This window comes from Nyctereutes procyonoides, unplaced genomic scaffold, assembly GCF_905146905.1.
Source record: "Nyctereutes procyonoides isolate TBG_1078 unplaced genomic scaffold, NYPRO_anot_genome, whole genome shotgun sequence".
NCBI lineage: Eukaryota > Metazoa > Chordata > Mammalia > Carnivora > Canidae > Nyctereutes > Nyctereutes procyonoides.
In genome coordinates, this window is record NW_026575146.1 from 79,072,712 (window position 1) to 79,096,801 (window position 24,090).

Below are 24,090 nucleotides of genomic sequence, written 5' to 3' on the forward strand. Positions count from 1 at the left end.
GAGTCTGCTCCAGGGGCCATTGCAGGGCTGCAGGGGTGGAGAGATAGAGGGAGAGATTCAGAGGGCCCGCGGAAGAAAGATGAAGAGACAGCAAACAGGAATACATGGAAGTACAAAAAAAAAAAAAAAAAAAAAAGGAGAGAGGAGACATCCCAAAGACTAAAAACTGGGAGTGAGCCAGAGAGACAAGGAGGCACTGATAAGAAGGGAGAGACAGGGGCGCCTGGGGGGGGGGGCTCAGTTGGTTAAGCATACAATTCAGTGGCATTTAGTACGCTCTCAGCCTTGCTTGTTCATCACCTCTCTCTAGTTCCCAATATTCTCATCACGCCAGGAGCACCTGGGTGGCTCAGTGGTTGAGCATCTGCCTCGGCTCAGGTCATGATCCCGGGGCCCTGGGATTGAGTCTCGCGTCGGGCTCCCCTACAGGGAGCCTGCTTCTCCCTCTGCCTATGTCTCTGCCTCTCTCTGTGTGTCTCTCATGAATAAATAAATAAAACATTTTTAAAAAGAGACAGAGAGAGAAATGAACAAAGAAACACAGAGGAAGACACTGAGAGATGAAATAAAGATAGAGAAGCTGTGCAGCCCCCACCCTCTTCCCAGGTCTGGGTCCTGTGCCAGGCACCTGGCGGAAGGCTGGATCCGCCCAGGCAGGGGCCTGCAGGAGGCTGGGCCGCCTTCCTGAGCACTTTACGGGTACAGCATACACGGTTCCGAGGGCAGGGGCATGGACGTGACAAGGGCTCAGGCAAGAGCCACCAGGAATCACAAACACAGGGCACAGGAGTGTTTTTGAAGTGTAATTGGAAGTGAGGAATGTGTTTAGGAATCAAAAGTATAGAGTACAGCATTCAGGGTGTCACAGGCCCAACGGTGGCCAGGGGATTCATACTAGGTCCCCTAGTGAAAGGGACCTAAAGGGGAAAAAATGGGGAAAAATTAGAGAGGAAGACAAACCACGAGAGACTTCTAACTCTAGGAAACACAAAGTTGCAGAAGGGGAGGTGGGGGGATGGGGTGACTGGGTGACGGGCACTAAAGGGGCCACGTAATGAGATGAACACTGCGTGTTATATATGTTGGCAAATTGGATTTAAATAAAATATATATTTTTTAGAAAATAGGGCAGGCTGAGCCTGGCACAAGAGTGACAGAGCTGGGGGACTGGGTGGAGACCTTGGGTTGGGGAATCTGCAAAATGAGCAGCCTGGTGACACCCACCTCTCCCACTCCCAGTATCCGCCCTGCTCCACCCAAGGACCCAAAGGGAATCAAATAAAGGCAAAGAGGGCAGGCAGGGAAGATAGAGGTCATGATGTTCACGGCGCTGCTGCTGCTGCTGCTGCTCCTGCTGCTGGCCCTAGCCAGGCGGAGTTGGGGTGCCCAGGGCACTCGGACTCAGGGGCCCTACCCCCAGGGCCCACGCCTCTCCCACTGCTTGGGAACTTGCTGCAGCTGGAGTCTCGACGCCTGGACCGTGCGCTCATGGAGGTAGCCCTGATTTTGGGGGGGGAGGGGGTTGGAACTCCTGGTTCTCTGAATGAAGACAGCTGAGGGCTCTGACCCCATGAGTCCTGAGGAGGGTGGAGGGGTCTGGAGGCCTGTGTCCCAGGAAAGGAGGCTAGAGGTGGAAGCTGGGAGCCTGGACATCTGCTTGAGAGAGGAGAGGACAGTGGGCCTGGCGGAATGGCCCTGGGATCCCTCCCTCCCGCCCCATCCCGCGCCCCCGCTCCCGGGTCGTGAGGCAGGAGGAGCCTAGAGTGGGAAGGCGGGTCCGCTCCCCTGGTTCAGTGGAGAGGAGAGTACCGAGGGCCCAGACGCCTAGTTCTGAGGGTGCGGAGGGCTCGGGACCTGGTGTTTAGATCCCGAGAGAAGAGGGAGCTGGGAGCCTGGACTTCTGCAGAGGAAGGAGGGAGGGAGGAAGTGGGGATCTGATCTCTCCTCCGCCAGTAATGAGGGAGCTGGGGCCGGGGCTCCGGCCTGCAGAGGGAGGTCCGGAGCCCCGACCCGGAGCGCTGAGCCCCGGTTCCGCGTAGCTCTCCGGCCGCTGGGGCCCAGTGTTCACCGTGCGGCTGGGCCCGCGCCCTGCAGTGGTGCTGTGCGGCTACTCGGCGCTGCGGGACGCACTAGTGCTGCAGGCGGACGCCTTCTCCGGCCGCGGGGCCATGGCGGTCTTCGAGCGCTTCACTCACGGAAACGGTGAGTCCCAGGCGGCGGAAGCGCTGGCCCGGACCACCCAGCTCGAGCGATAAGGGGCGGGGCCGGGAGGGCGGGGCCTAATGAGGCGGCCAATGAAGGCAAAGAGCGAGGGGCGGGGCGGAGCTAAAGCGTAGGGGCCGAATTGGGGTGGGGGCGGAAGGAGACCTGCAGGGGTGAGGCCGACGTGTGGGTAGGGCCGCGAAGGCCGGGGTTGCAACCAACAAGTCTGGAAAGCAGTAGAGGGGTTGCGAGGAAGCCGGCCCCCCAACTGGACGCTTCCCGGATGGGGCGTGGCCCACCCCGCGGCCCGCCCCTCCCCTGCCCCACCCCCAGGCATCGTGTTTTCCAACGGGCTGCGCTGGCGGACGCTGCGCAATTTTGCGCTGGGAGCGCTTAAGGAGTTCGGACTGGGAACGCGGACCATAGAGGAGCGCATCCTGGAGGAGGCGGCTTGTCTGCTTGGCGAATTTCAAGCCACCACTGGTGCGGCCTGGTCGGAAAAGGAGTGGGGACTTTTGTGGATGTGGCCAATGATCAAGAAGGGGCGGGGGGGGGGGCGCCTGGCTGGTTCAGTCAGTAGAGCAAGCGACTCTCCATCAGGGTTGTAGGTTCGAGCCCCGGGCTTGGTATAGAGATTACTTAAAAATAAAATCTTTCAAATCTTAAGGAGTGGGGAGTTGGGGCGCGGGGCGCAGGGAGGCATTTGCTTTCTTGGCATTTGCCAAACCACAGCGTTAAGACCCCGTGCTGTTCCCACCCCCAGGAGCACCGTTTGACCCCCGGCGGCTACTAGGTAATGCTGTATCTAACGTTATCTGTTCCGTGGTCTTTGGGAACCGCTATGGCTATGAGGACCCAGAGTTCCAGAGACTCCTGGACCTCTTCAATGACAACTTCCGCATCATGAGTTCCAGATGGGGCGAGGTGAGAGAGCTAGCCCCAGGCCCTCCCTCCTGTGCCCGACCTATGCCAAACCCAGAGTACATAGACCTACCGACCTTGGATCATTAGGTCGTGTCCCCCTAGATGTACAACGTTTTCCCCTCCCTCCTTGACTGGCTCCCGGGCCCACACCACCGAATCTTTCAAAACTTCACGGAGCTTCGGGTCTTCATCTCTGAGCAAATCCAGCGGCACCAGCAGACGCGGCAGCCTGGGAAGCCCCGCGACTTCATCGACTGCTTCCTCGATCAGATGGATAAGGTTCAGGCCCCTGCAACCCTAAGCTCTACCCACGCTGCCCACCAGGAGGAGCCCGGCACGCCACAGCACCCATCTCTGTCCACAGGAGCAGAATGACCCTGAGAGCCATTTCCAGGAAGAGACGCTGGTAATGACGACGCACAACCTTTTCTTCGGTGGCACAGAGACCACGAGCACCACTCTGCGCTACGGGCTCCTCATTCTGCTTAAGTACCCAGAGGTGGCAGGTCGGTGAGCTGGAAAGCCTGCGGTTAGGGGGTGAGGGGGCTGGCGTTTGGTGATGGCTGCGGGCCAGGGCCCACCCAGCTCACACCCTCTGCCCACCCCAGCCAAAGTGCAGGCCGAGCTGGATGCTGTGGTAGGTCGGTCGCGCACCCCAAGGCTGGGGGACCGTGAGCGCCTGCCCTACACCAACGCCGTGCTGCATGAGATTCAGCGCTTCATCAGTGTGCTGCCATTGGGGCTGCCACGTGCCCTCACGCGTGACACCCACCTGCATGGCTACTTCCTGCCCAAGGTGCCCCCTCAGCATGGGGATTCTGCGGGGGGCTGGGGAGCACCTCTAATTGAAATTGTCAGCTCTGAGCATGTGCAATGCTAAGTCACAACCATGGGAGCAGGAGAGAAGGCCCACCTTCCCACTGGCTTTTAAATGGGGTCTTGGGTGGATAAAAGGCAGTGGCTAACCAAGTCCTTGGGGTAACCCCTGTGCACCACCCCCCAGGGTACCTTTGTGATTCCTCTGCTTGTGTCTTCACATCGGGACCCCACCCAATTCAAAGACCCAGACTGCTTCAACCCCACGAATTTCCTGGACGACAAGGGCGAGTTTCAGACCAATGATGCCTTCATGCCCTTTGCCCCAGGTCTGGGCCAGGGAGGGAGGGGACAAGGCTGGGCAGGCCCCAGGGTGCCTGGTTCCCACCCTGCATCCCTATGTCCTCAGGAAAGAGGATGTGCCTGGGAGCAGGCCTGGCGCGATCGGAGATCTTCCTCTTCTTTACCGCCATCCTGCAGCGGTTCTGTTTGCTCCCAGTGGGGAACCCTGCCAACATCGACCTCAGCCCACAGTGCACTGGCCTGGGCAACATCCCCCCAGCCTTCCAGCTCCGTCTGGTGGCCCGCTGAGGGCAGGCTTAGCTGCCCTCTGTTCACTGGCTCCCAGACCTCCTTACCCCCTCTGGTCAATAAAGGCCCTTAACTGCAGATGGACGGGTCTCCTTACCAGTAAGTGGAAGCAGGAGAATCAGAGGATTGCATCTCTGAGGTAAACTTTTATTTCTTTCTTGGCTGACAGGACTCTTCACGCCCATGCTCCTCCTGGCACCTTTTCTCCTGCCCACGCAGTGGCAGCCTAGTCCACAGGTGCCATGGCCACAGGGGTTGGGGAGTCACTTCACATTCCAGGCTGGAGGAGTGGGGGGCTTGGGGCTACTGTCCCCCCAACAAACCTTTGCCAGCAAGAGGCCATGACACCCCCAACCTCCAATCCTGCATCCTGGTGGGAGGTGGCAATGCCTCCTTCCAACTCTCCACATAAGAGGAGCACAACCAGACAGGGCAAGCCACAGGGCCCCAGCTCCAGTGATGGTAGCTCCCGACACCGGCCCCTGCCCGGGTCACCACCTCAGCCCCCAACCCAGGGCAGCAGAGGTTTCTCCTCCTCCTTGGTCCTCAGTGTCAGATGGAGCCCTCCACACCAGGCAGGACAGAGGCAAAGCTGGAAGCAGCAGCGGTGGCAGAAAAGGAGCAGGCACCAAGACTGGTGGGCTGCTGGGCCTGCAGCACGGGGCCAAAGGCTCTCCCGAAGTCAGGGCAAGCTGTCTGTCCATGCAGCTCTGGGGCTGGCCCCTAGGTGGGCGTGGTCGGCTGTGACACGGGTACTTGCACACCTTTCTGTCCAGATGCTAGGGGTGAGACAAGAGGAGACAGGGAGTCATCAGGGAAGGGACACAGAGGTCAAGAAAAACATGGAAATATGGAGAGGACCACAAGGGATGGGGCTCATGCCAGGGGTCCCAGGAGAAAGGGCTGTCTAGGGGAGATGGGCAGAGGGGAGGAAAAAAAAAGACTCACAAAATGTAGGAAGAGAATGATAAAGCGAATAAAGGGACTTGAGGCCTTGTGAGGTACATGGACTAGGAAGGGCCTGAGAGAAGGGATGCCATTTGAGAAGCAGGTACCTAGCTGATACTTGTCTTTGGCCGCTGCCCGCTCCTTTGCATCAAAATACCAGACAGTGATGGCGTACCTGGGGACCAGAGCAGCCCCAAAGGGCAGTTAGGGATCACTGTTCAATTCCAGCCACCACCTCCACGATGACACTGCAGTCCACCCTTCTGAGCTTGGTTCTATTCCCGCCTAGGCCCCACTCAGCACTTCACTTCCTAGCCACTCCTGGGGTCTGACAAGACTTTGTTGGCACAGAGCAGGACACCTGAGCACATCCCCACAAGTATCCGTCGTACCTGGTGGCATAGGCTGGTTTCACCTCGTGAGGGTTCCGCCGATCAGACCAGAAAATGAGCAACCGATCAAAGAGTGGTTCGATGTTGGCAACCACAGGCCGGCCCTCAGGGAAGATCTGCAGCAGGCCGCCATGCACCTGAGGGCAGGCCAGAGGATGAGGCAGGAAGCTGGCTGGTCCAGCCTGGAGCCTCTGCCTTGCCCCTCTGGAGCCCATGCTCTGGATGCCGGCAGCTGCTCATATCACTCCCTCCCACCACTCAGGCTCTTAAAAGTGAGTGACAGCCCAGAGTCTGCATCACCAAGGAGCAGGGCAGGAAGCTACTAGAGACAGGAAAAGGGATTGGGGGGTGCTGCCACCAGCCGGTCAGCTGGAGACAAGGAGGCCCACTTCCCAGGAAGAACCAGCCAGTAGGCTGGCTGCACTGCCCCGCTGTGGGCTGAGAACAGGAATGGGAGAATGCTAGAAACTGAGCTGGGAGTGCAAAAAGGAGTGCATGCAACCACCTCACCCTGGCCCCCACCCTCACTCCCACTCCCTACCTTGACGTCCCAGTTCTGATTCAGGTAATAGATACAGGTGATGCAGCGCCCATCGCCGTGGGGATTGTCAACATGCCTCACGTACCCCAGCCCGTTGCCTGGGTAACACGCCACCATGGCCTGGCAGAGACAGATGGAGTGGGCTTACGGGGACGTTTGGGGAAGCAGCCATTACCTCCTCTCTCACCCCTCCCAGCCCCTTGTCTCTCCCTGGACACCACCAAAGGCTCCTTCAGCCGCCAGACCTTCATCAGCCAAGCCACCATCTACCAGAAACAGCTCTTGGGCCTTGATAGCCCACTACACGACCGCACATGAGGACACTTTTGTATTTTCAAATTGTCATCACCGAAGAAAAGGTGGTGGTCATTACACACACACGTGCACATACGCCCAGAGCCTGGCACCCAGATGGGGCTCAATGAGTAACTCAGGGTTTTATTTTTTAGAGATAACCCAACCTCCCCCTACCTCAGACCCGTCAGAATAAAACCAGTGTACATATTTTCTGGTAAGGAGGGAGTGGCCTCATAGCCCTGCACCAGGGGTTCCTTACCCTGGCTTCAGTATGGGATCACCTGGGATGCTGATGCCCAGGCCCATCTCACGTTCAGAAATACCTGATCTAAGGTAGAACCTGGAATTTTTAAAGGTTCCCCAAATAATTCTAATGTGCAGCAATGCTGAGAACTGTTGCCCTTGACTACAAAGAATCCCCACTAAATAACTTCTGTGAATCCTACAAACAAGTACCAAAACCATGAATGTGACTAAAACCTGACCCTCCAGCCCCCACTCCAAGTATAACTGCTGGGTAGTTCTTGACCGTCCCATCACCTGAATGGGCCGCAAACGCCTCATCCATTAAATAGACTAATCAACACCTCCTCTGAGAACAGCCCTCTGGAGATTCCTGACTCCCCCAGACCTTGGCCAGTGTGTGTACAGGTCTAGCCGCAGGGTTCTGACCTCCTCTCCCTGCTGGCTGCCATCCCCCTGGACTATGTGGAGGCCTGGGCCCCAGCTGCTCATGGGGCCTGTTTTTCATCGGGGAGCCAACAGAAAAGTGGATGTGGGGTGAGGGAAAGGGTCCAGGCGTTCCTTCAGCCCTAACTCCCAGGTTCAAGGCCCAGGGCAGCCACATCAGCTGTAACATCATGCTGGAGACTTTGCTTCCGGTCTCCGGTTCCTCATCTGTGAATTGGAGCTGATAAACTATTTCCCAGGCAGTTGTGGGAATTGAGTACGACATACGTTTGGGAAGGCACCAAGCACGTTTGCCTGCCACGTGACTGAAAGCCAAAGCGCAGGCTGAAATGATGTTAAAAAAAAAAAAAAAGCCCTTGTTCTACTCTTTGCCTAAAGCCACTTGGGAGGGCTGCATAAGGCCAAAGGGGGAGTCCTGGTGTGCAGACCCTCCAGCTCCTTGGACCATCTGTCTTGACACCGTGACCCATTCCAGGCCAGAGACAGCCGGCTGCTGCTCCTCATTAACGCTCAGCTACCTCTGTGGGTCACAGCCCTGAGATAAACACTCAACATCAAAAAGATGGGCATTTACTGCCCAAACAGGAAGCTTGCCTAGCACTCCAGAACAGGCCAGACTGACTTCTCAGCCTTCTTCCAACACATTATTCCCAGGGCTCACACGGGCATGAACAGTCAGCAGCTCTCCATCAAACATGTGTACCCGAAGCGCCACAGTACCTGCCCTGGAAAAGGAGAGGCCAGTAGGGCCGCAGCTAGGTAAGGCCAGCCAGCATTGGAAAGCCATGCTTCTCTCTGGCAGGAACAGGGCAAGACCCTGACCCCCACACCCCCTGGGTTCAGGAGAACCTTCTTTGCACTGCTTACTCTCTATAAATGGGTCAGTGCTCTGAGCAACCATCTCACTGGGAGGAAAGAACGTGGTTATGCCCGGGTGGCCTGCCATCAGTGAATCACTGAAGCCCTCCCCGGATCAAATCCAAGCAGATTTTGCTGGTTCTGCACAAGGATGTGGTGGGGAGAGGGGTCCCATGCTGCAGCCTCTCCCCGCCAGTCCATCTCCACACAGCAGCCACAGACCCATTCCTCCAGCTCTTCACTGTTCAACCTGCTTCAAGACTCCACTGCATCAGGAGAAAATACAAAACACACATTTCATATTTTCACAGCCCCAGCCTCCAAGGCCACCAATCTCAACTATTACTCCCTTCACTCCGCTCCAGCTTCTCTAGGCCACCTGACTGCTCTCTGACCAGGCCACATTCATCCACAAGGCCTCTTCCCTGCCTGAAATACACTTCCCCTGGTCCTCCCTTGTTTTTGATGTCTCAGGTCAAAGAGCACCTTGAGTATTCCAGCTGAAGGCATCCGGGCTGATCTTCCATTCCACCCCTCCCGACGGGAAATCAGTCCAGGTACTTGTTTACTTAGTTCTGGCCCAACGAGCAGCCACGTGGAAGCCCCTGGGGCCAGGCGTGTCTCCCTAGTGCCCAAGCAGTAGCTGCTTACTGAAAATCCTCCTTCCTCTAGGTCTCAGAGCTCCGTGGAGTCCTGTCCTGCACACCCTCACATGGGGTCTCCCACCATGCAGGCAGGGACAGCGTCTGTATTCTGGCCTGGAATGGGAATCGTGCATGAAGGCTAGGCACAGACACAGACCCTTTAAACTCCACTAATCTCCCTACATACAGGCTTTGGGAGGGAAGGGGAGCATCCTCTGGCCCCCAAAAAACACTTACTTCCTGCCCACATGAGGGAAAGGGATAACAAGCAGAGTGACATGGAAGCCTGCTCCTCACCCATCTCAGGAAAGGGGCAGCTAGTGTCAGAGCACCGAGAGACTACAGAATTAAAGGCTACTGGTGACACGGTGCCAAAAGCCCCCCCACCACACACACACCAGAAACTGCAGACTGAGGCAATGACAGCAGGCCCCACCTCCGAGCTGCTCTTAAAGGGGTAACCAAGCCAGCCAGGCCCTCCTTGCGGTTCCCTATGGTTGGCCTTGATGGCAGTAGGAGTCCACTCTCTCCCACCTGCAGTCCCATCAGCAGAGGAACTAGAGAGTTGGGAGAACAGAACATACAAGCTCCAATTCAGGGGATGCCTGGGTGGCTCAGCAGTTGAGCGTCTGCCTTTGGCTCAGGGTCTGTAATCTAGGGTCTCGGGATTGAGTCCCCCATCAGGCTCCCTGCAGGGAGCGGTACATCTGCCTATGTCTCGGCCTCTCTCAGGAGTAAAAAAAATCAATCTTTAAAAAAAAAAAAAAAAAAGGGCAGCTCCATTCAGGCATTCAGGAAATGACCAAGAGACAGGTTGTTGCTGGCCTGAGCCACACTGGTGATCTGTGCCCGCTCCACCCACACCTCAGCACCCCACACTCTCATTTCAGAGCCTGGGGAAGAGAGTCCAGATGTTGGCTGTTGAAGGAGTGGGCATTTCACTGGGGCAGGGGAGGGTCTGAGAGGAACTCCAGTGATTGGGTTCGCTCCTCCCTTCCTTTCTCAGTTTAGGCTGGTTTGCTCTTACCTCCCAGGGCAACAGAAGTCACCCAAAGCTAAAATTGTCCCAACACTCCCAGCCCCCATTCTTAGCCAGGGTCTTGTCCCCAACCACATCCAAGGCACCAAAGGGGAAGAGATCTGCACACTTTACTTTCCGTTCACCTCCTAAAACTGCTAAGACTAGCTGGGGACTTAACTGATTTTCCCATCTGGTGGATTAGCAAACAGGCTCAGGAAAGTGTGCTTCAGTTCTCAGTCTCCCCCTCAAACTCCCTCCTATGAGGCTGGGTGACCTGAGGTGAAGATGCTGAGCACCTGGTGGCCAGGGAAACTCCCACTCATCTCTCCTGCCTGCACAGGAGCAAAGACCAGGAAAGGGCCTCTTCTGGCTCTCAAGCTATCGACAAATGGGAGGAAGAGGGAAGTAGAACAAGTTCTAGCTGGGTGGAGAGGATGCTGGCCCCGGACTGAGGAAGCATGGGTCCCTGAGCCAGCTCCAGCTGGAGACAGAAGCTGCACAGAGGCAGAACCCAAGATGGGACCAGAGGGAGGAGGGAGGCGAATCAGGAGCACAGCCTCATGCCTGCTGGGAAGCAAACAGCCCTGCCATCAGCCAGGCATCGCTGGTGTGTAGCAGGCATTCCCTACAGGGCCTTGGCCAAATAATACTGGCCTTGGACTCACGGCCAGAGCCCTCTCACCCCTCTATGAAGAGAATTATTGTGTCAGGAGGCCAGAAAGGCCCAATAGACCACTGTCTTGTGCAGAGCTCCTGACTCTCGGTTCTCAAATGGGCAGCTGGAGATTCAGGAGGTGCTGACAACTGCTCATAAATAGACAAATAAGCATTTTTTTCTAAAACAGGGTCTGTGGTTTTGGCAAATTCTCAAAAAAGCCGAGTTCAAAAAAAAGAAAAGATTAATAACTACTCCAAAACAAGGAAAAGGTACCAAGAAGAGACAAAAAACAAAAAAACAAAAAATCAAGAGAACAGATCAGAACCAAAAATAATAAAGTGACGGATAGACAAGATGGGAAGGATACAAGACAAACATTAGGATGGGAAGCATAAGAAAGATGGAAGACAGGACCCTCCCTCCTCCCCTAGGCCAGCATAGAGGCAGCCAGTGCCACCCTCAGGAAGCTGTCCTTGCCACAGATGCCACAGTACGGCACATGGGGTACAATGTAGTCCAGCACAAGTGCAGCAGGCAGCACCTCCTCCCTCAGCCTGGCACTGGCCTAACCACCGCCACCCTCCCCACTCCTCCTGGGAGACAGAACAGACAGACCAGAGGACAGACCAGAAACGACTGAAAGGAGAGATGAGACAGGGATGGATGAAAAGATAGGGGATCGGAGAAAGAATAAGTGCACAACCCCCAAAATCCTCCCAGGGAGGGAGAGCCCAAATCAAACTCCAACACCAACATTCACTCCACTAGAGCTGCCTAAATCCTTTTGTGACCCCAGAAGCCTATCTTCAAGGGCACTGATGCTCAAAGCACCAGGTCTCCAACAAACAAGTACTGGGGGGCCCCCTCCACACAAGGCCCTCCAAGTCTTACCTTGGTGCGCCCGTTGATGACATAGCCACCTAGGCGCCCAGCGCAGTGGCGAATCACAGCATCCACATGGGCCATGAGGACCCCAATGCTTCGGCAGCCCGGCTCATGGCCTTCCACCCAGGCAATCTGGTCCCCACGAATGCTGCGTGGCGGGATAGCCCGCTGGCTCACCAGCTGCCCGTCACGCAGGCGCCCGCTCCGCTTCAGGGCCTCCACCTCAGCCAGCACGCAGCCACCCAATGCCGCCCCCAAGAAGCTGTCCTTGACACAGATGCCATAGTACCGCATGCAGGGCACAATATAGTCCAGGGCTAGGCGCTCAGGTGCGGCGGGCAGCACCTCCTCCCGCGGCCCCACGCTGGCCTCTCCGTTGCCACTGCTGCAGCCCATGCCGCCCTCCCCTTCGGCTTCTGCCTCCCGGTTCTCCTGCCTGGCCCAGGACCGCTTGCTGGGTGCTGGGGCATCCCCACCATCCTCTGCCCACTTCCGTTTGGGGGCCTCAGGCCGGGCGCCCTGGGCGGCCAGTCGCTGGCACCCCTTGGTGACCAGTGCTGCAGCGCCCTCACTCTGCAGCGGGCGCAGCTCGCCACCATCCTGCCCGCCGAAGCCCTCCCGCAGGGGGCTGGCTGTTGTGGAGGTGGCTGTGGCCCTGGGGGTCCCACTCCCCGCCGAGGCCTCACCAGGTGCTCCTGGGCGGTGGTAGGAGGGTAGCAGTGGACAGGGCAGGTAACTCTCCACCCCCATCCTGGCCCGGCCAGGCTCCAAGGGCTCTGACACAGAACCCGGCAACTGAGGAAGAGCCTGACTCAGGGTCTGCGGCTGGCACGGGCTGTCCATGGCAGCAGTGTCTTCATCCCCCGGGCATGGAGGGCACGGCCCGGGCCCATGGTGCCACCCTCCTCCGCCTCCGCCTCCTCCACTTGATGCAGCCGGGGGCCGGGGCGGCTGAGCCTGGCGTAGGACAGGGTGAGGCAGGGCAGGCAGCAGAGGCTCTTCTCGCGCCCTGAGGGTGCTTGCTGGTCCCCAAGTCCTCTGCTGCCCCTAGGGGCTTGGAAAAGGACCCGTCAGGGTGGCTGAAGGGCGAAAGAGAGAAAAAGGAATGTGAGAAGAGCGAGAGGCACTCCAGCTGGGGTAGAGGTGAAGGGTAGCAGGGGCAATTGAGAGGAAGGCACACTTGGCTACACAGACACCCCAAAGCCGAGGCCACATTGGAGAGAAAACCATGGGAATTGGGGAGGGGGGTGACAATCACGGAGAGAGGAGTGAGGCTGGGGAGATGACCCAGAGACACAGAACTGTGGTGGGGGCTGCGGGAGAGCATCCTGAGAGAGAGAGAGAGAGAGAGAGACCAGAAAGGACAGAGAAGACCTAAAGTAGAAAAGGAATGCGGGAGCAGTGGGGAGCAGTGGGGAGCAGGAGATCGGCCTGGGGATTCCAGACACGCACGGCGGGAACGGGGGGGCTCCACACACACACACAGCAAACCGGGGAGTCCAGAGACAAAGAGAATGGGGGGCCCAGAAGCGGAAAAGCCGACCGGGGAGAAGCTGGGAGGGCGGGCCTGAGACAGCGGGACAGAACGGGGCGGAGGGGTCAACCTGAGCCCAACGAGAGGAAGCCTGCCGGCGGCTCACACACACCCAGACGGAAGGGAGGGCCTAAGACAGACGGACAGACGGAAGGCAGCCGCGGGAGGAGGGTCCCCGGCGACGCGGGGGGAGGGCGGGGGAGGGTTCACGCACTCGGGGACAGGACGGGGGAAGGCGGCCCCTCCCAACCCCCTTCGGTGCGGGCCCCCCCGCTCGGGGCGCTGGAGGCGACCGCGGCCGGGCCGGGGGACCGCTGGGCCCCCGCGCCCGCGCCCCTCCCCCCTCCCGTCCGCCGGCACGCGCCCTCGCCCCCACCCCTACCCTCCAACGGCCGGCACTCAACGAGCCCGGCGCGCTCCCTCCCCCACGCCCTACCCCCTCCTTCCCTCCCCCGCTCGCCGCGCTCCGCTCCGCCACGCCAGGCCGCCGCGCGCCCCCACAGCCCGCCCGGCTCGCGCCGGCGCCCCGCCCCGAGGGCCTTCTTCGCTCCCTTCGCTCCCCGCTCCCTTCCCTCCCCGAGCTCTCCTCACCGAGCTTTTTCCTCCGGCCTCGGCGCCGCCGTTTGTGCCAGCCGCCCAGCGCCGCACCGCGCGCCATACCCCGCCCCCACCTCCCGCGACGCTCCGCCCCCGCCTCGCCCGGTGGGCACGTGACCGCGCCCGCGGAGGACACCGCGCGTGCGCAGGCGCGAGCCGCGCGGGGCGGAGCAAGGCGGCGCAGGACAACCTCCCCCCGCCCCCCGAGAGTGGGGAAACGGGTCGGTCGCCAACGGGAGGCTCATTTGCGTGCTGCGCTCCGCCCCTTACGGGCGAGGAGCGGAAGGCCTTGAGGGAGTTCAACGGCTAGGCCAAACGGCGTGGGAGGGGCATGCAAATAGCGTTATTTGCATGGGCCGGCCCACCCCTCGGAGCACCGAGCGGTGGAAAGTGACATGCAAATAATACTATTTACATGGGCAGTCCCGCCTTCTCCCAGCCCCAGAATAGGACTGTGATAAAGAAATGTCAAAAAAAAAAAGAAAAATAAAAAGAAATGTCTGCGCATTTAGTAGAGAAACGTATAGAAACGTGCACATTAGTCATTTACTTAAGTACTTTTTATAAAGGAGGGAAAGAAACTGTGGAAGGTTCCTAAGGGAGGAAGACTGGAAGGGATGTGCCACAGTAAGACCCGCTCCACCCTGCCCTGTCGGGACAATTGTGAGAATCTAAATAAAGTAACCTAGGAAAGCTACGCAGAGTTCGCAGACAGGACATTTGTCTGACAGCCTCGGGTCTAGGAACATCTTAGGTGACCTAGCCTGGAAGGACTATGCAGATGAGGTTATCTAAATGCCCTGCCCCCTCCACCACCGCCAGAGCGGAGGTGGGGGGGCGGGGAGGAGGCCGCAGGCTCAGGGGTCAGGCCTACCCTGTGAGTGGGTTAGTGCTGACTTGGGGATTGGCAGAGAAGCTGGAAGTGTCCTGAGGGGGGGGGCTGCACCTGTCCCTGGCAGAGTACTTGCAAGTATGTCAGTTCACCAGGACACAAGAGATACACACCAGTATCAAATGCACAAGTCTCAAATATGCGCAAGTTGCACAAAGGCCCACAGAGTCCTCAGGAGCATACTCAGGGTTCATGGTCACACGCAGGTGTGTCAAGGGTGCCAAGTTCACACAAGACACACACAGACCTCAGGGGCATACACACAGTATCACACACACAACAGTCAGACATGGCCTGGGACTTTCTAGCATCAAACATGCATGGGTATTACCTCCTGGCCTTAATTTTCATTCCCTGGCCTTGGTCCCAAACAACACCAGCCTCATGGTTACAATCACTAAGGACACAAAGTAGTCACAGGCAACAGTATCACACACAATAAGCACATATTCCTACAGGTACCATCATACAGGTCACAAACACAGGACATCAGGGCCCCACAGGTGGACTTCCAGCATGCCTTGTCATAACACGTGCAGTTGCAAATTCCCTCCACAAGACCACTGGAGTCATGGTGTACCCCCACACCATATCCAATCCAAAAACATGGCCCCCAAACACCATGACACATGGTTCTTCCATCAGGGACTTCTTCCATCTCCCCTCCCTCCCCATCACCCCAAAATAACAGAGGCCAAGACACAGGTGTAAACAATGCTTTATGGGGGTGGAGTGGGGACTGGACAGGCCTCCAGGCAATAAATAACACGTACTCGCAATGGCGGGGAGCTGGGGCCAAATGCCCAGGTCTCAGGCTTTGGGAACTCTTCGAGTATGGTTAGGGGTTCCGGGGGGACAGGGGTTAGCCAAGACAGAGGAAGCAGCAGCAGGTACGGATTCCCCCTTCCCCCGTGGCTCAGTCTTGCCCCTCAGCCAGGCCCCACCAGGCCAGGGAAGGGGAACAGGTGGCGGGGCAGCTTCTCTGGGGCCAGGACAGGTGAGGGGCTCGGCCTCCCAGGGCCTGGGTCTGGGCCCCGGCCAGAAGGGCAGGGCTGGTCCTGGAGAACAGGTGAGCTGAAAGAAAAGTGTGTAGTGAACTAGAGGGATCCTGGGTCTGTCCAGCCAGTGTCTCTGTCTCATTTCTGGGTATCTTCCTGTCTTCCTATCTGTGTCTGTCCGTATCTTTTCTCTTTCTTCTAGAGTTTCTACATTGTCTGATTTTCTATTTCTTGTCTGCAATTTGTGGCTGTCTCTCTGAGGGTACTTGCATCTCCCTGTTTGTCTCAGAGAGCTGACCCAGTGAGTCTGCAGCAGGATATTTCAATATCTAAATTTCACACTCCCACCTTTGTATCTCTGTGTCCCTCTATGTTCCTGGATCACCCCAGCTCATTCCAGTGTTTTCCAAACTGAGGAGACACCTTCGGTTGGTAGTTGTTGCTTCAGCTACAATAGCATTACCTGGGAGCTTCTAGAAATCCGGAAATCCCTTCAGAATCTCTGGGGTGAGGCCCAGGCATCAGACTCTTTTAAAGCTCTCCAGGTGATTTCAGTGTGCAGCACTGCATTAGTGGGTTGGGAAATCAGTTTGGTGGGCCCTGGCCACTTTTCCAATGAGATAGAATAAAATAGAATAGAAAATATCAGAGTGGCATCATATGTAATAAGAATGTTCTCCACAGACATAGCAGGCAAGATTGGTGGGTGTCAGAGGCTGGCAGGGGGAATGGGGAGTGATTGTGAAAATGTTTTGGAACATTTTCATGGCTAAATGTATGCCGTTGTGAATTTCATCTCAATAAAAAAAAAGCAAAGAATATTAGTGCTAGAAAAATATGTTTCAGCTTTATGTGCATGTGACTGCATCAGATCGAGACATAAAATGTATTTTCTTGGGGCACCTGGGTGGCTCAGTGGGTTGAGCAGCTGCCTTCAGCTCAGGTCATGATGGCAGCGTCCTGGACCGAGTCTTGCGTGGGGCTCCCTGCTCAGTGGGGAGACTGCTTCTCCCTCTGCCCCTCCTCCAGCTCCTGCTCTCTCTCACTGGCTCTCTCAAATAAATAAAAATCTGATATAAATTAACTGATTTAATTTAATGTATTTTATCCTGAAGATTGTAGTCAACAATGTTTGAAAAAGCACTGTCTTACTACATTTGATTCACTGAGGGCAAACTCTGAAACGGATGCTATATACTAAGCCCTCGGGTGAAGAATACCCACCCAACCATTTCTCCACAGCCCAGATTTGTCAAATTGATAGTAAAAAGAAAAATAATAAACAGCTCTCATCTATCAAGTCTTTACTAAGCATCAGGCTCTGTGCTAAGGACTTCACATGACTTGATATCATTAATCTTCTCAACACCCACAGGAGGGTAGGCCCTATTATTAACCCCATTTTACAGGTGAAAAAAAACAAGTCCCAGAGTGAATAATTTGCCCAGGGTTGTGCAGGTAGGAAGTGACAGAGTCAGAGTTGAAACCAGGCAGCCTGGCTCTGCAATTTTCGACCTATCACCGATCCTTCCCTTCCCAGATGGGGAAGACAAACTTGATCACGACCAAGTGTGCAGAGCTGGATGCTTTAAAGACTAGGGGGCAGCTGTGAGACCACCCAGTTGGAGGCAGTGACTCCCCATCTGGGAAGCTGATAACGGTGTCCTGCAGGAAAAGTCATTTTAGTGAAGACCAGATGAGGAGTGGCAACTGGCATAAGAAAAGAGGCCGGGGTACAGCAGATGCAGAGGCACGGGAGGAAAAGAGGGATGCCTGAAACACTCACCCTTGACTCCTCTCTCTCAAATGCCATGTCCATTCATCAGGAAATCATGTTGGCTCTGCCTTCAAAGTGTATCCAAGGTCTAAGCACTTTTCCCCACAGCCACCCTGGAGACGCCAAGGGTTGGAAGCAGGGGAGGCCGGGGGCGTGAAGCACAGGGGAGAATTGGCAAGACACACATGCTCTCAAAGAGGTGGGGAGGGGACCTCATCCTGCAGGACCTTGCAAGCCCAGAAAGGAGTGTGGACCAAGCATAGGGGAAGCAAGGCTTCCTGGAGGAGGCAGAGGAGGGAAGAGAGGGAAGGAACAGTGTTCCTGGCAGAGGGCAGAGCGTAAACAAAGACCCAGAGAAACGGGGAGAACTTCAGTGTGGCTACAGCAGCCTGAGAGGTCAGGAGGGGTGTGTGAGTTGAGACAGGTGAGGCTGGCAGGGGCAAAAACCAGGCTAGGAGCCTCCGGCTGTGTCCCACAGACCCTGGGAGCCATGGGTGGTTTTAAATGGGGGAGGGACAGAATTAGATTTGTGCTTTAGAAAGACCCAGTGGCTACATCAAGAGGGGCAAGACTCAGTCCGTCCTCTACGGGCACCCCCACCCCACGTCCTGTCCACTATGGTCTCTCAGCCTGACTCTGCAGTAGTCTCTCACTGGTCTCTCAGCAACCACCCCTGCCCACACCCTCCTCTCCTCTATATGCAGCCAGAGGGATCCTGGGAACACCTGCATCAGGTCCTGTCCCTTCTCTGCTCAGAGCCCTCCCATGACTCCCATCCCAACTGGGGTATAACCCAGAGCCTCCTCATGGACAACAAGGCCCTATCTGATCTTCTTCCCCCACCCCTGACCTCATCTCTTCTTACCTCCCCTACCCCCCAATACACACATGTACTCCACTCTAGCCATGCTGGCCTCCCTGGACCTCCTCACCCAGCTCAGGCATGCTTCTACCTCAGGGCCTTTGCATTCACTGTTCTCTCTGCCTAGAACACTAGCCCCCAGGGACCCATATGACAGCCCCCACCTCATTCCCCTAGCTTCAGGTCTTTGCTCCAATGTCACCTTTTCAGGGAGGGATTCCCTCATGATGGAAAATTCCACTCCTCACCTCCCTACCCCTCGCTTTCCCTTTATTTTTCTCCATAACTCTTATCTTCTTAACTACTGTATCATTTTCTTATGTGTCTTGTTTATCGCCTGCCTCCTCCCAAGAGCATGTCAGCTCCACGAGGGCAGGGATTGTTTGGCCCACTGCCTGAACAGGATCTGGCACACAGCAGACACTCGCTCAATATTTGCTGAATTATGAATGGGTGGGTCAGAGATCCGGGGCAGGGAGCTGGTGGCAAGATGGAAAGGACGTCCCCGAGGCCAGGACGATGGCTCCTTTCATGCAACTGTTTCTGCATCGTTCTTTCTCACCCTTTCTCTTGTCACCTCTCCCTTTCTGTGTCTCTGTCTCTGCTCCGCATTCCCCCTTGCTGGGACCCCACCCCTGCCATCCCCGGGCCCAGGCTCCCACCTGGGCTCCCACCTGGCTCCACATGTCTCAGCAGCCACAGGGCTGAGGGGCCACGGCCTGGGCACTCCGAGGCTGCCGCAGCTGGCGGAGGGAAGCATCCCCGTACTGAATGCCTGAGCCCATCCTCTCGGGGTCCAGCTCACCTGGGGGTTGAGGGGAGGGGGACAGGAGAGAGGTCAGGACTAGTGTCCTGGAGACTTCTGGGCCCTGCCTTCCACTCCCACTCCCACTCTGGGCAGTCAGGGGCCTCACCTGAGTCGATCTTGTTCAGGATGGTGCGGGCACACTTCAGGAAAGCCTCTTCCACGTTCTCACCCGTGAGGGCACTAGTCTCCAGGAACATTAGCTCTGGGGGGCAGGGCCTCGGTGAGTCCCTGCCCTTCGCTTGACTCTGACCTACCACCTCTGCCCTTGCACTTACCATTGGCCTGCCACCAAGGGACCCTCTCCCCAGGTGGTTCCCACTAATACGCCTCCTCCTCCAGAAAGGCCTCCCTGACCTCCCAGCATGGATCAGGGCACCCCCCCCCTTCAGGATCCCACAGCCCCCAGTGCCTCCCCTATCCCAGCCCTGACCTCTCTGGGCTATCACTGGAAAGGGTGGTGTCTCCCTTCCCTACCCACTGGACTGTGAGCCTGTGAGAGCTGGGACTAGGGTGTCTTTAACGCTATGTCCCCACCACCATCTGGGACAGGCCCAGGCCCACCACAGACAACCCTTTAGCCTCAAAGCCATATCTTTCTGATGGCAAAACATCGTCTCAACCTGGAGGTTACAAGCTGGAGGAACATGGACAGACCCCGAGCCAGTAGATGTTTGGCCAACACGAACTTTTCAAATGAGTTTATATTTGCACACCTTTTGACGTGGCTGTGGGATCTGTCTACACCCCGAATGCTGGTGCCTGCTAACATGGGGTCCATCCTATCCTGTCTCCCTTAATCACAAAACAGGCCTGTACCCTCGGGCCATCGGAGTTTGCAACCTCCACGTTACACCAATACCCAGCACTGGCCGAAACCCTCTTAGCAGCCAACATCCATCAAGCGCCCGCTGCTGTGTCCAGGCAGTGCCAAGGGCTCTCCGTGACCAACTCCCTTAAGCATCACACGCTATGTGAGGCAGAAACATCGTGACTCCTCTTTTCCAGATGGGGAGACAGGACCAGGGTGGTCACATGGCTCACATGTGGCCAACACTCGAATTTGAACCCAGACCTCTAAATCTCCACATTCCCCTGCTAGGGAGAGCCACAGAGGCCAGGAGCCATGGGCCCCAGGGGACACCCCCTGCTCCTCAGCCCAATCCCCTCCCCCACTGGCCCACCAGCAGGTCCTCACCATTCTCCTGGGCAAAGCGGGAGGCCTCCAGGAAAGTGACCTCACGCTCAGGGTCCAGGTCTTTCTTGTTGCCACAGAGGATGACCACGATGTTGGGGCTAGCCAGCGTGCGGGCGTCCGTCAGCCAGGCAGCCAACGAGTTGTATGTCTCCCGGCTATGGAGAAGGGAGAGAGGAGGAGGGCAGACACAGGATAGGGGGCCCCCACCCCAGCTCTGCCTCACCCTCTCCGTGCACCCACCTGGTGATGTCGTACACCAGCAGGGCTCCAGCCGCCCCTCGGTAGTAACTCCGTGTCACCGACCTGTGGGGCCAGGGGGACCCAGTCATCCCCGAGGCTGGGGTCTGCCCTGAGACTGCCCCCCTCTGCGGAGAGAGACTGATGCTGGTGGTTCAGAGGGCTCCCCCTCCCTGGCCTTTACTGCTGACCTATCCCCCAGAAGCTAGCGGTGTTCTGGTCTCACCACAATTTCCTTCTCTGCTGGTCTCTCTCCTTGTCTCCCTCAATCTCCCTTAGCTGTCTGTCATCGGCCTCAGAGGCTCTCCCTGTCTTTGACTCTGTGTCCCTGTGTTCCCTTTCTCTTCAGTGGTCTGTGTCTTTCCGTCCATCTCTCTTACATGTGTGTCTCTCTCACTCCCTTATGTCTCTCTATCTCTGTGTGTCTCTCTGGCTCTGGTTCTCTCATCCTATTTTTTTTTTTAAGATTTTATTTATTCTTTAGAGACACAGAGAGAAAGGCAGAGACATAGGCAGAGGGAGAAGCAGTCTTCCCTGCGGGAAGCCTGATGTGGGACTCGATCCCAGGACCCCTTGGGCCCTGAGCCAAAGGCAGACACTCAACCGCTGAGCCACCTAGGAGTCCCTCTTCTTCACTCTTGATTTCTCATGCATTCACTCATGCCTCATTTTGCCTTCTTCCCTTTGCCCATTCCTGGCCAAGTGCTCTGCAACTACACTGGCTTGTCCCCCTCCTGCTGCATCTTGGGGAGGCCCTCTTCCCAGGGTGGCTGCATCTGCCTGCATCTCCGTGTCCCCTGTCTGGGTCCTCCTCGAATTCAACCATTCCACAAGCACTCACTAAGCACTTAGCACAAACTCAGCGCCAGCCACTCACCCTTCGCCTTCTCTCTCTCTCACATGGTGATATCAACAATATCACCAATATTAACTTAGCAGCTACGACGCCATGCTGGCTAGGGACCACACTTCTCCATGGACTCGATTCCCTCATGTCCCTCCTCTCTGTCTCTTAAACTCAGGGTTTCTGTGCACCAACCACCTTGTCCGCAGCCATTTCTTGAAGACACACTGTATGCTGAGCCCTCCGCCATTCTCTCTCCCCCGCCACACAACATCCATTTCTCCATCTCTCTGGCTCCTCCTGTCCCACCCTCCCTGTCTCCGGCTTGGACCTATTTCTCTTTGTGTCCTTTATCATCCTTCCCTTGCTCTTCTTCTCAGTCTCTGTCTTTCTCTGTCTAATTCTGAGTGTATCTCTTTCTCAGTTTCCCTCTCTTTCAATCTCTCTCTTTCCACCTCTACCCCTGGCCCCCACCCCAAGCGCCTTTCCCCAGGCACAAATCTCCATCTCTCCAGCCTCATGGCTCGATCTACTGCAGTCTCTCTAGGGTCTGTGGGTCTCTCCTTTCATTATGCTTCTTTCTCAGCCTCATTCTCCCTTGCAATCCTTGCTCTCTCTCCAGGACCCCTGCTAGCTCTGGCTATAATAGGCACCTGTACTGAGTCTCTGCCTTTCTCCCGCAGCCTCGCCTGCCCTCTCATTGTCTCTGTGCTTCCGTCATACCTCCAAGTGACTGCACACACCTCTCTCTCTGTCCCTCTATCTCATTTTGTCTCCTCTTTCCTCTGCCCCCCTCCCTTGGGAGCCCGGCCCACCTACCGAAACCGCTCTTGGCCGGCTGTGTCCCAAATCTGGAGCTTCACAGTCTTCCCACCCACGTTGACTACCCGAGATCCAAACTCCACGCCGATTGTGTGGTTGGAGTCCTGTTTGACTGGGAGTGGGAAGGAGAGAAGAGGCAGTGCAGGGGCTCAGAAGCTTCCCTGTCCTCCCAAGCCTCCTCAGCCTGTACAAAACCATTCTCATTGCTGGGGTGACTGAGATCCTCAAGGAGGATCTAGCAAAGGCGAGGGCCAGGCAGCCAGCACTGAAATTGTTCCTATGGCCAGCCCTGCCCCTGCCCACGCTATGCCCACACCCACAGTTCAGTGCTCCCGGGACCACTCCCAGAAACTCACACTTATTCTCAATGAACTGATGAAGGAGACATGATTTGCCAGTTCCTGCACTGCCAATCACCAGGAATTTGAAGAGGAAGTCTGAGCAGATGGAGCCAAAATCAGGGAAACCCATATGGAGAGAATGATACAGGGCAAAAGATGGAAACCAAGAGACCATCACAGTTACAAGGGGACAAACAGACAGGCAGAAACAGAGCAACAGTAACAACAGACAATTCATATACAGTGCTTACCACATAACAGGCACAGTTCTAGAGCTCTTTACTACGGCAAGCTCACTTAATCCTCAGAAAAACACTACAAGGGAGGTATACCAACAAGTATCTCCATCTTCCAAATGAGGAAACTAAGGCCAGAAAGGTTAACTGGTCTACCCAAGACCCCATAGCTGGGCATAGCTGGGATTCGAACCCAGCTCAACTGGCTCCAGAGCTCAAAAGCTTAGCTGTGACGTTGTTAAAGCCTCTCAAGATCCATGTTACCCAGGGTGACAGCCTTGCCCTTGCCCTTGCCCATCACGACCTCACCTCCTACCACGTTCTCATTCACTCTATTCTAGCCTGGGGCCTTCAGTCTATTCCCTGAAAATGGCAAGCTGGTTCTCACCTCAGGATCTTTGCACTTGTTCCCTCGGCTTTTCTCTACTCGTTGAAGGAATTATAGCTCCTTCTGATTCTTACACCAGTGCAGTTTCTACGGCACCCTGTCCTCCCATCTCCTATTCATCCATCCATCCGGATTCTCCAATTCTCAGTCCCTCCATCCCTTCCACGGCCCAAGGCCCTTTCAAGTTTAAGCCCCACCCACCCCTTGCCACTAGTCCCTCCCACCACCTAATTCAAGGACGACGCATCCCCAACCCCACTGCAGCCCTCTCCAGCCAGAGCAATCCCAGGATCCACAGCAACCCCTCGGGGTTCTCCCAGCCCACCAACCCCAAGCCCTGCCATTCACACAGTCAGCCCCACCCCATCCATCCAGACTCCGCCCCGACACAGTAAGAACCATCCTTTCCTTCAAGGCCTGCCCAAGTCCATCAAGACTGGCTCCCTCAAATCCCGCCCCAGATCTATTTAACCCACACACCAGACCCTCAGGCTCCGCCCAAATCCATGAAGCCCAGCCTCGTACCCATTAAACCCCTCCCAGCATCCACTAGGCCCTGCCCCATGCCAGACCCCGCCCCCTGGCACATAAGGCCCCGCCCCACTCCCCAAAGGCCGCATCCTCCCTGGGCCCAGACCCCAGACCCTGACTCCGGCCCACCACCCTCACCGTAGGTCTCGGCCATGACTCGGTCGCGGCCGCTTGGGGCCGCAATATGGCGCCGCGGCCGCGCCTGCTCCTCGGCTGGCAGCCGCTCCACTCCGGCTGCAGCCCCGGCTCCTTCCTACTCCCGGGACCGGCGCCGCCACTTCCGCCTCCACCCCCCACAGCGCGACCCGCTAGGGCTGCGGGATACCAGGCCACGCTTCCCGAGGGCTGGGATTGGCGAACTCGGCGGCCGGGAGGCGGGACAAAGGGCGCGGATTGGCCGCGCGAGAGGGGACGGGCCAAGGGGGGGCGGGACCAAGACGAGCGATTGGTGGAGCAGGTGGGAAGGGACCGTACGGAGATGCTTTAGCCCCGCTGAGAGACGGATTTGGTCAGGAGTACGGGTGCAGAGTCGGGACTCCGGATTGGGTAGGAGCGGACCTG

General features: G+C 56.8%; 3 protein-coding genes across 8 annotated transcripts; 1 reads left to right on the forward strand and 2 right to left on the reverse strand.

Moving 5' to 3' along the window:
- Nucleotides 1–1,315: 1,315 nt before the first annotated feature.
- On the forward strand, nucleotides 1,316–4,605 carry LOC129500125 (cytochrome P450 2F1-like). Its single transcript, XM_055310249.1, has 9 exons — nucleotides 1,316–1,480; nucleotides 2,040–2,202; nucleotides 2,536–2,685; nucleotides 2,966–3,126; nucleotides 3,229–3,405; nucleotides 3,491–3,632; nucleotides 3,735–3,922; nucleotides 4,130–4,271; nucleotides 4,352–4,605. Exons 1-9 carry the CDS (start codon nucleotides 1,316–1,318, stop codon nucleotides 4,531–4,533), a joined length of 1,470 nt encoding a protein of 489 aa, XP_055166224.1. The 3' UTR covers nucleotides 4,534–4,605.
- A 54-nt stretch (nucleotides 4,606–4,659) lies between these two features.
- EGLN2 (egl-9 family hypoxia inducible factor 2) lies at nucleotides 4,660–13,669 on the reverse strand. The gene is made up of 6 exons (XM_055311262.1): nucleotides 13,593–13,669; nucleotides 11,474–12,546; nucleotides 6,415–6,534; nucleotides 5,874–6,010; nucleotides 5,589–5,656; nucleotides 4,660–5,312 (listed from the first exon to the last, which is right to left on the reverse strand). Exons 2-6 carry the CDS (start codon nucleotides 12,308–12,310, stop codon nucleotides 5,257–5,259), a joined length of 1,218 nt encoding a protein of 405 aa, XP_055167237.1. The 5' UTR covers nucleotides 12,311–12,546; nucleotides 13,593–13,669; the 3' UTR covers nucleotides 4,660–5,256.
- Nucleotides 13,670–15,192: 1,523 nt separating this feature from the next.
- RAB4B (RAB4B, member RAS oncogene family) lies at nucleotides 15,193–23,807 on the reverse strand. Of its 6 annotated transcripts, none has more exons than XR_008662600.1 (8): nucleotides 22,390–23,186; nucleotides 22,031–22,145; nucleotides 20,371–20,433; nucleotides 20,131–20,285; nucleotides 19,042–19,137; nucleotides 18,802–18,932; nucleotides 15,952–16,095; nucleotides 15,193–15,564 (listed from the first exon to the last, which is right to left on the reverse strand). XR_008662600.1 is itself a non-coding variant. In XM_055311545.1 (8 exons), exons 1-7 carry the CDS (start codon nucleotides 23,681–23,683, stop codon nucleotides 18,817–18,819), a joined length of 642 nt encoding a protein of 213 aa, XP_055167520.1. In that variant the 5' UTR covers nucleotides 23,684–23,807; the 3' UTR covers nucleotides 15,193–15,564; nucleotides 18,790–18,816. The 6 variants fall into 6 exon arrangements, 4 of the variants coding, with proteins under 4 accessions (XP_055167520.1, XP_055167521.1, XP_055167519.1 ...); XR_008662599.1 differs by having other exon boundaries at nucleotides 18,790–18,932; XM_055311545.1 differs by lacking the exon at nucleotides 15,952–16,095 and adding an exon at nucleotides 23,668–23,807 and having other exon boundaries at nucleotides 18,790–18,932; nucleotides 22,390–22,470.
- Nucleotides 23,808–24,090: the final 283 nt, after the last annotated feature.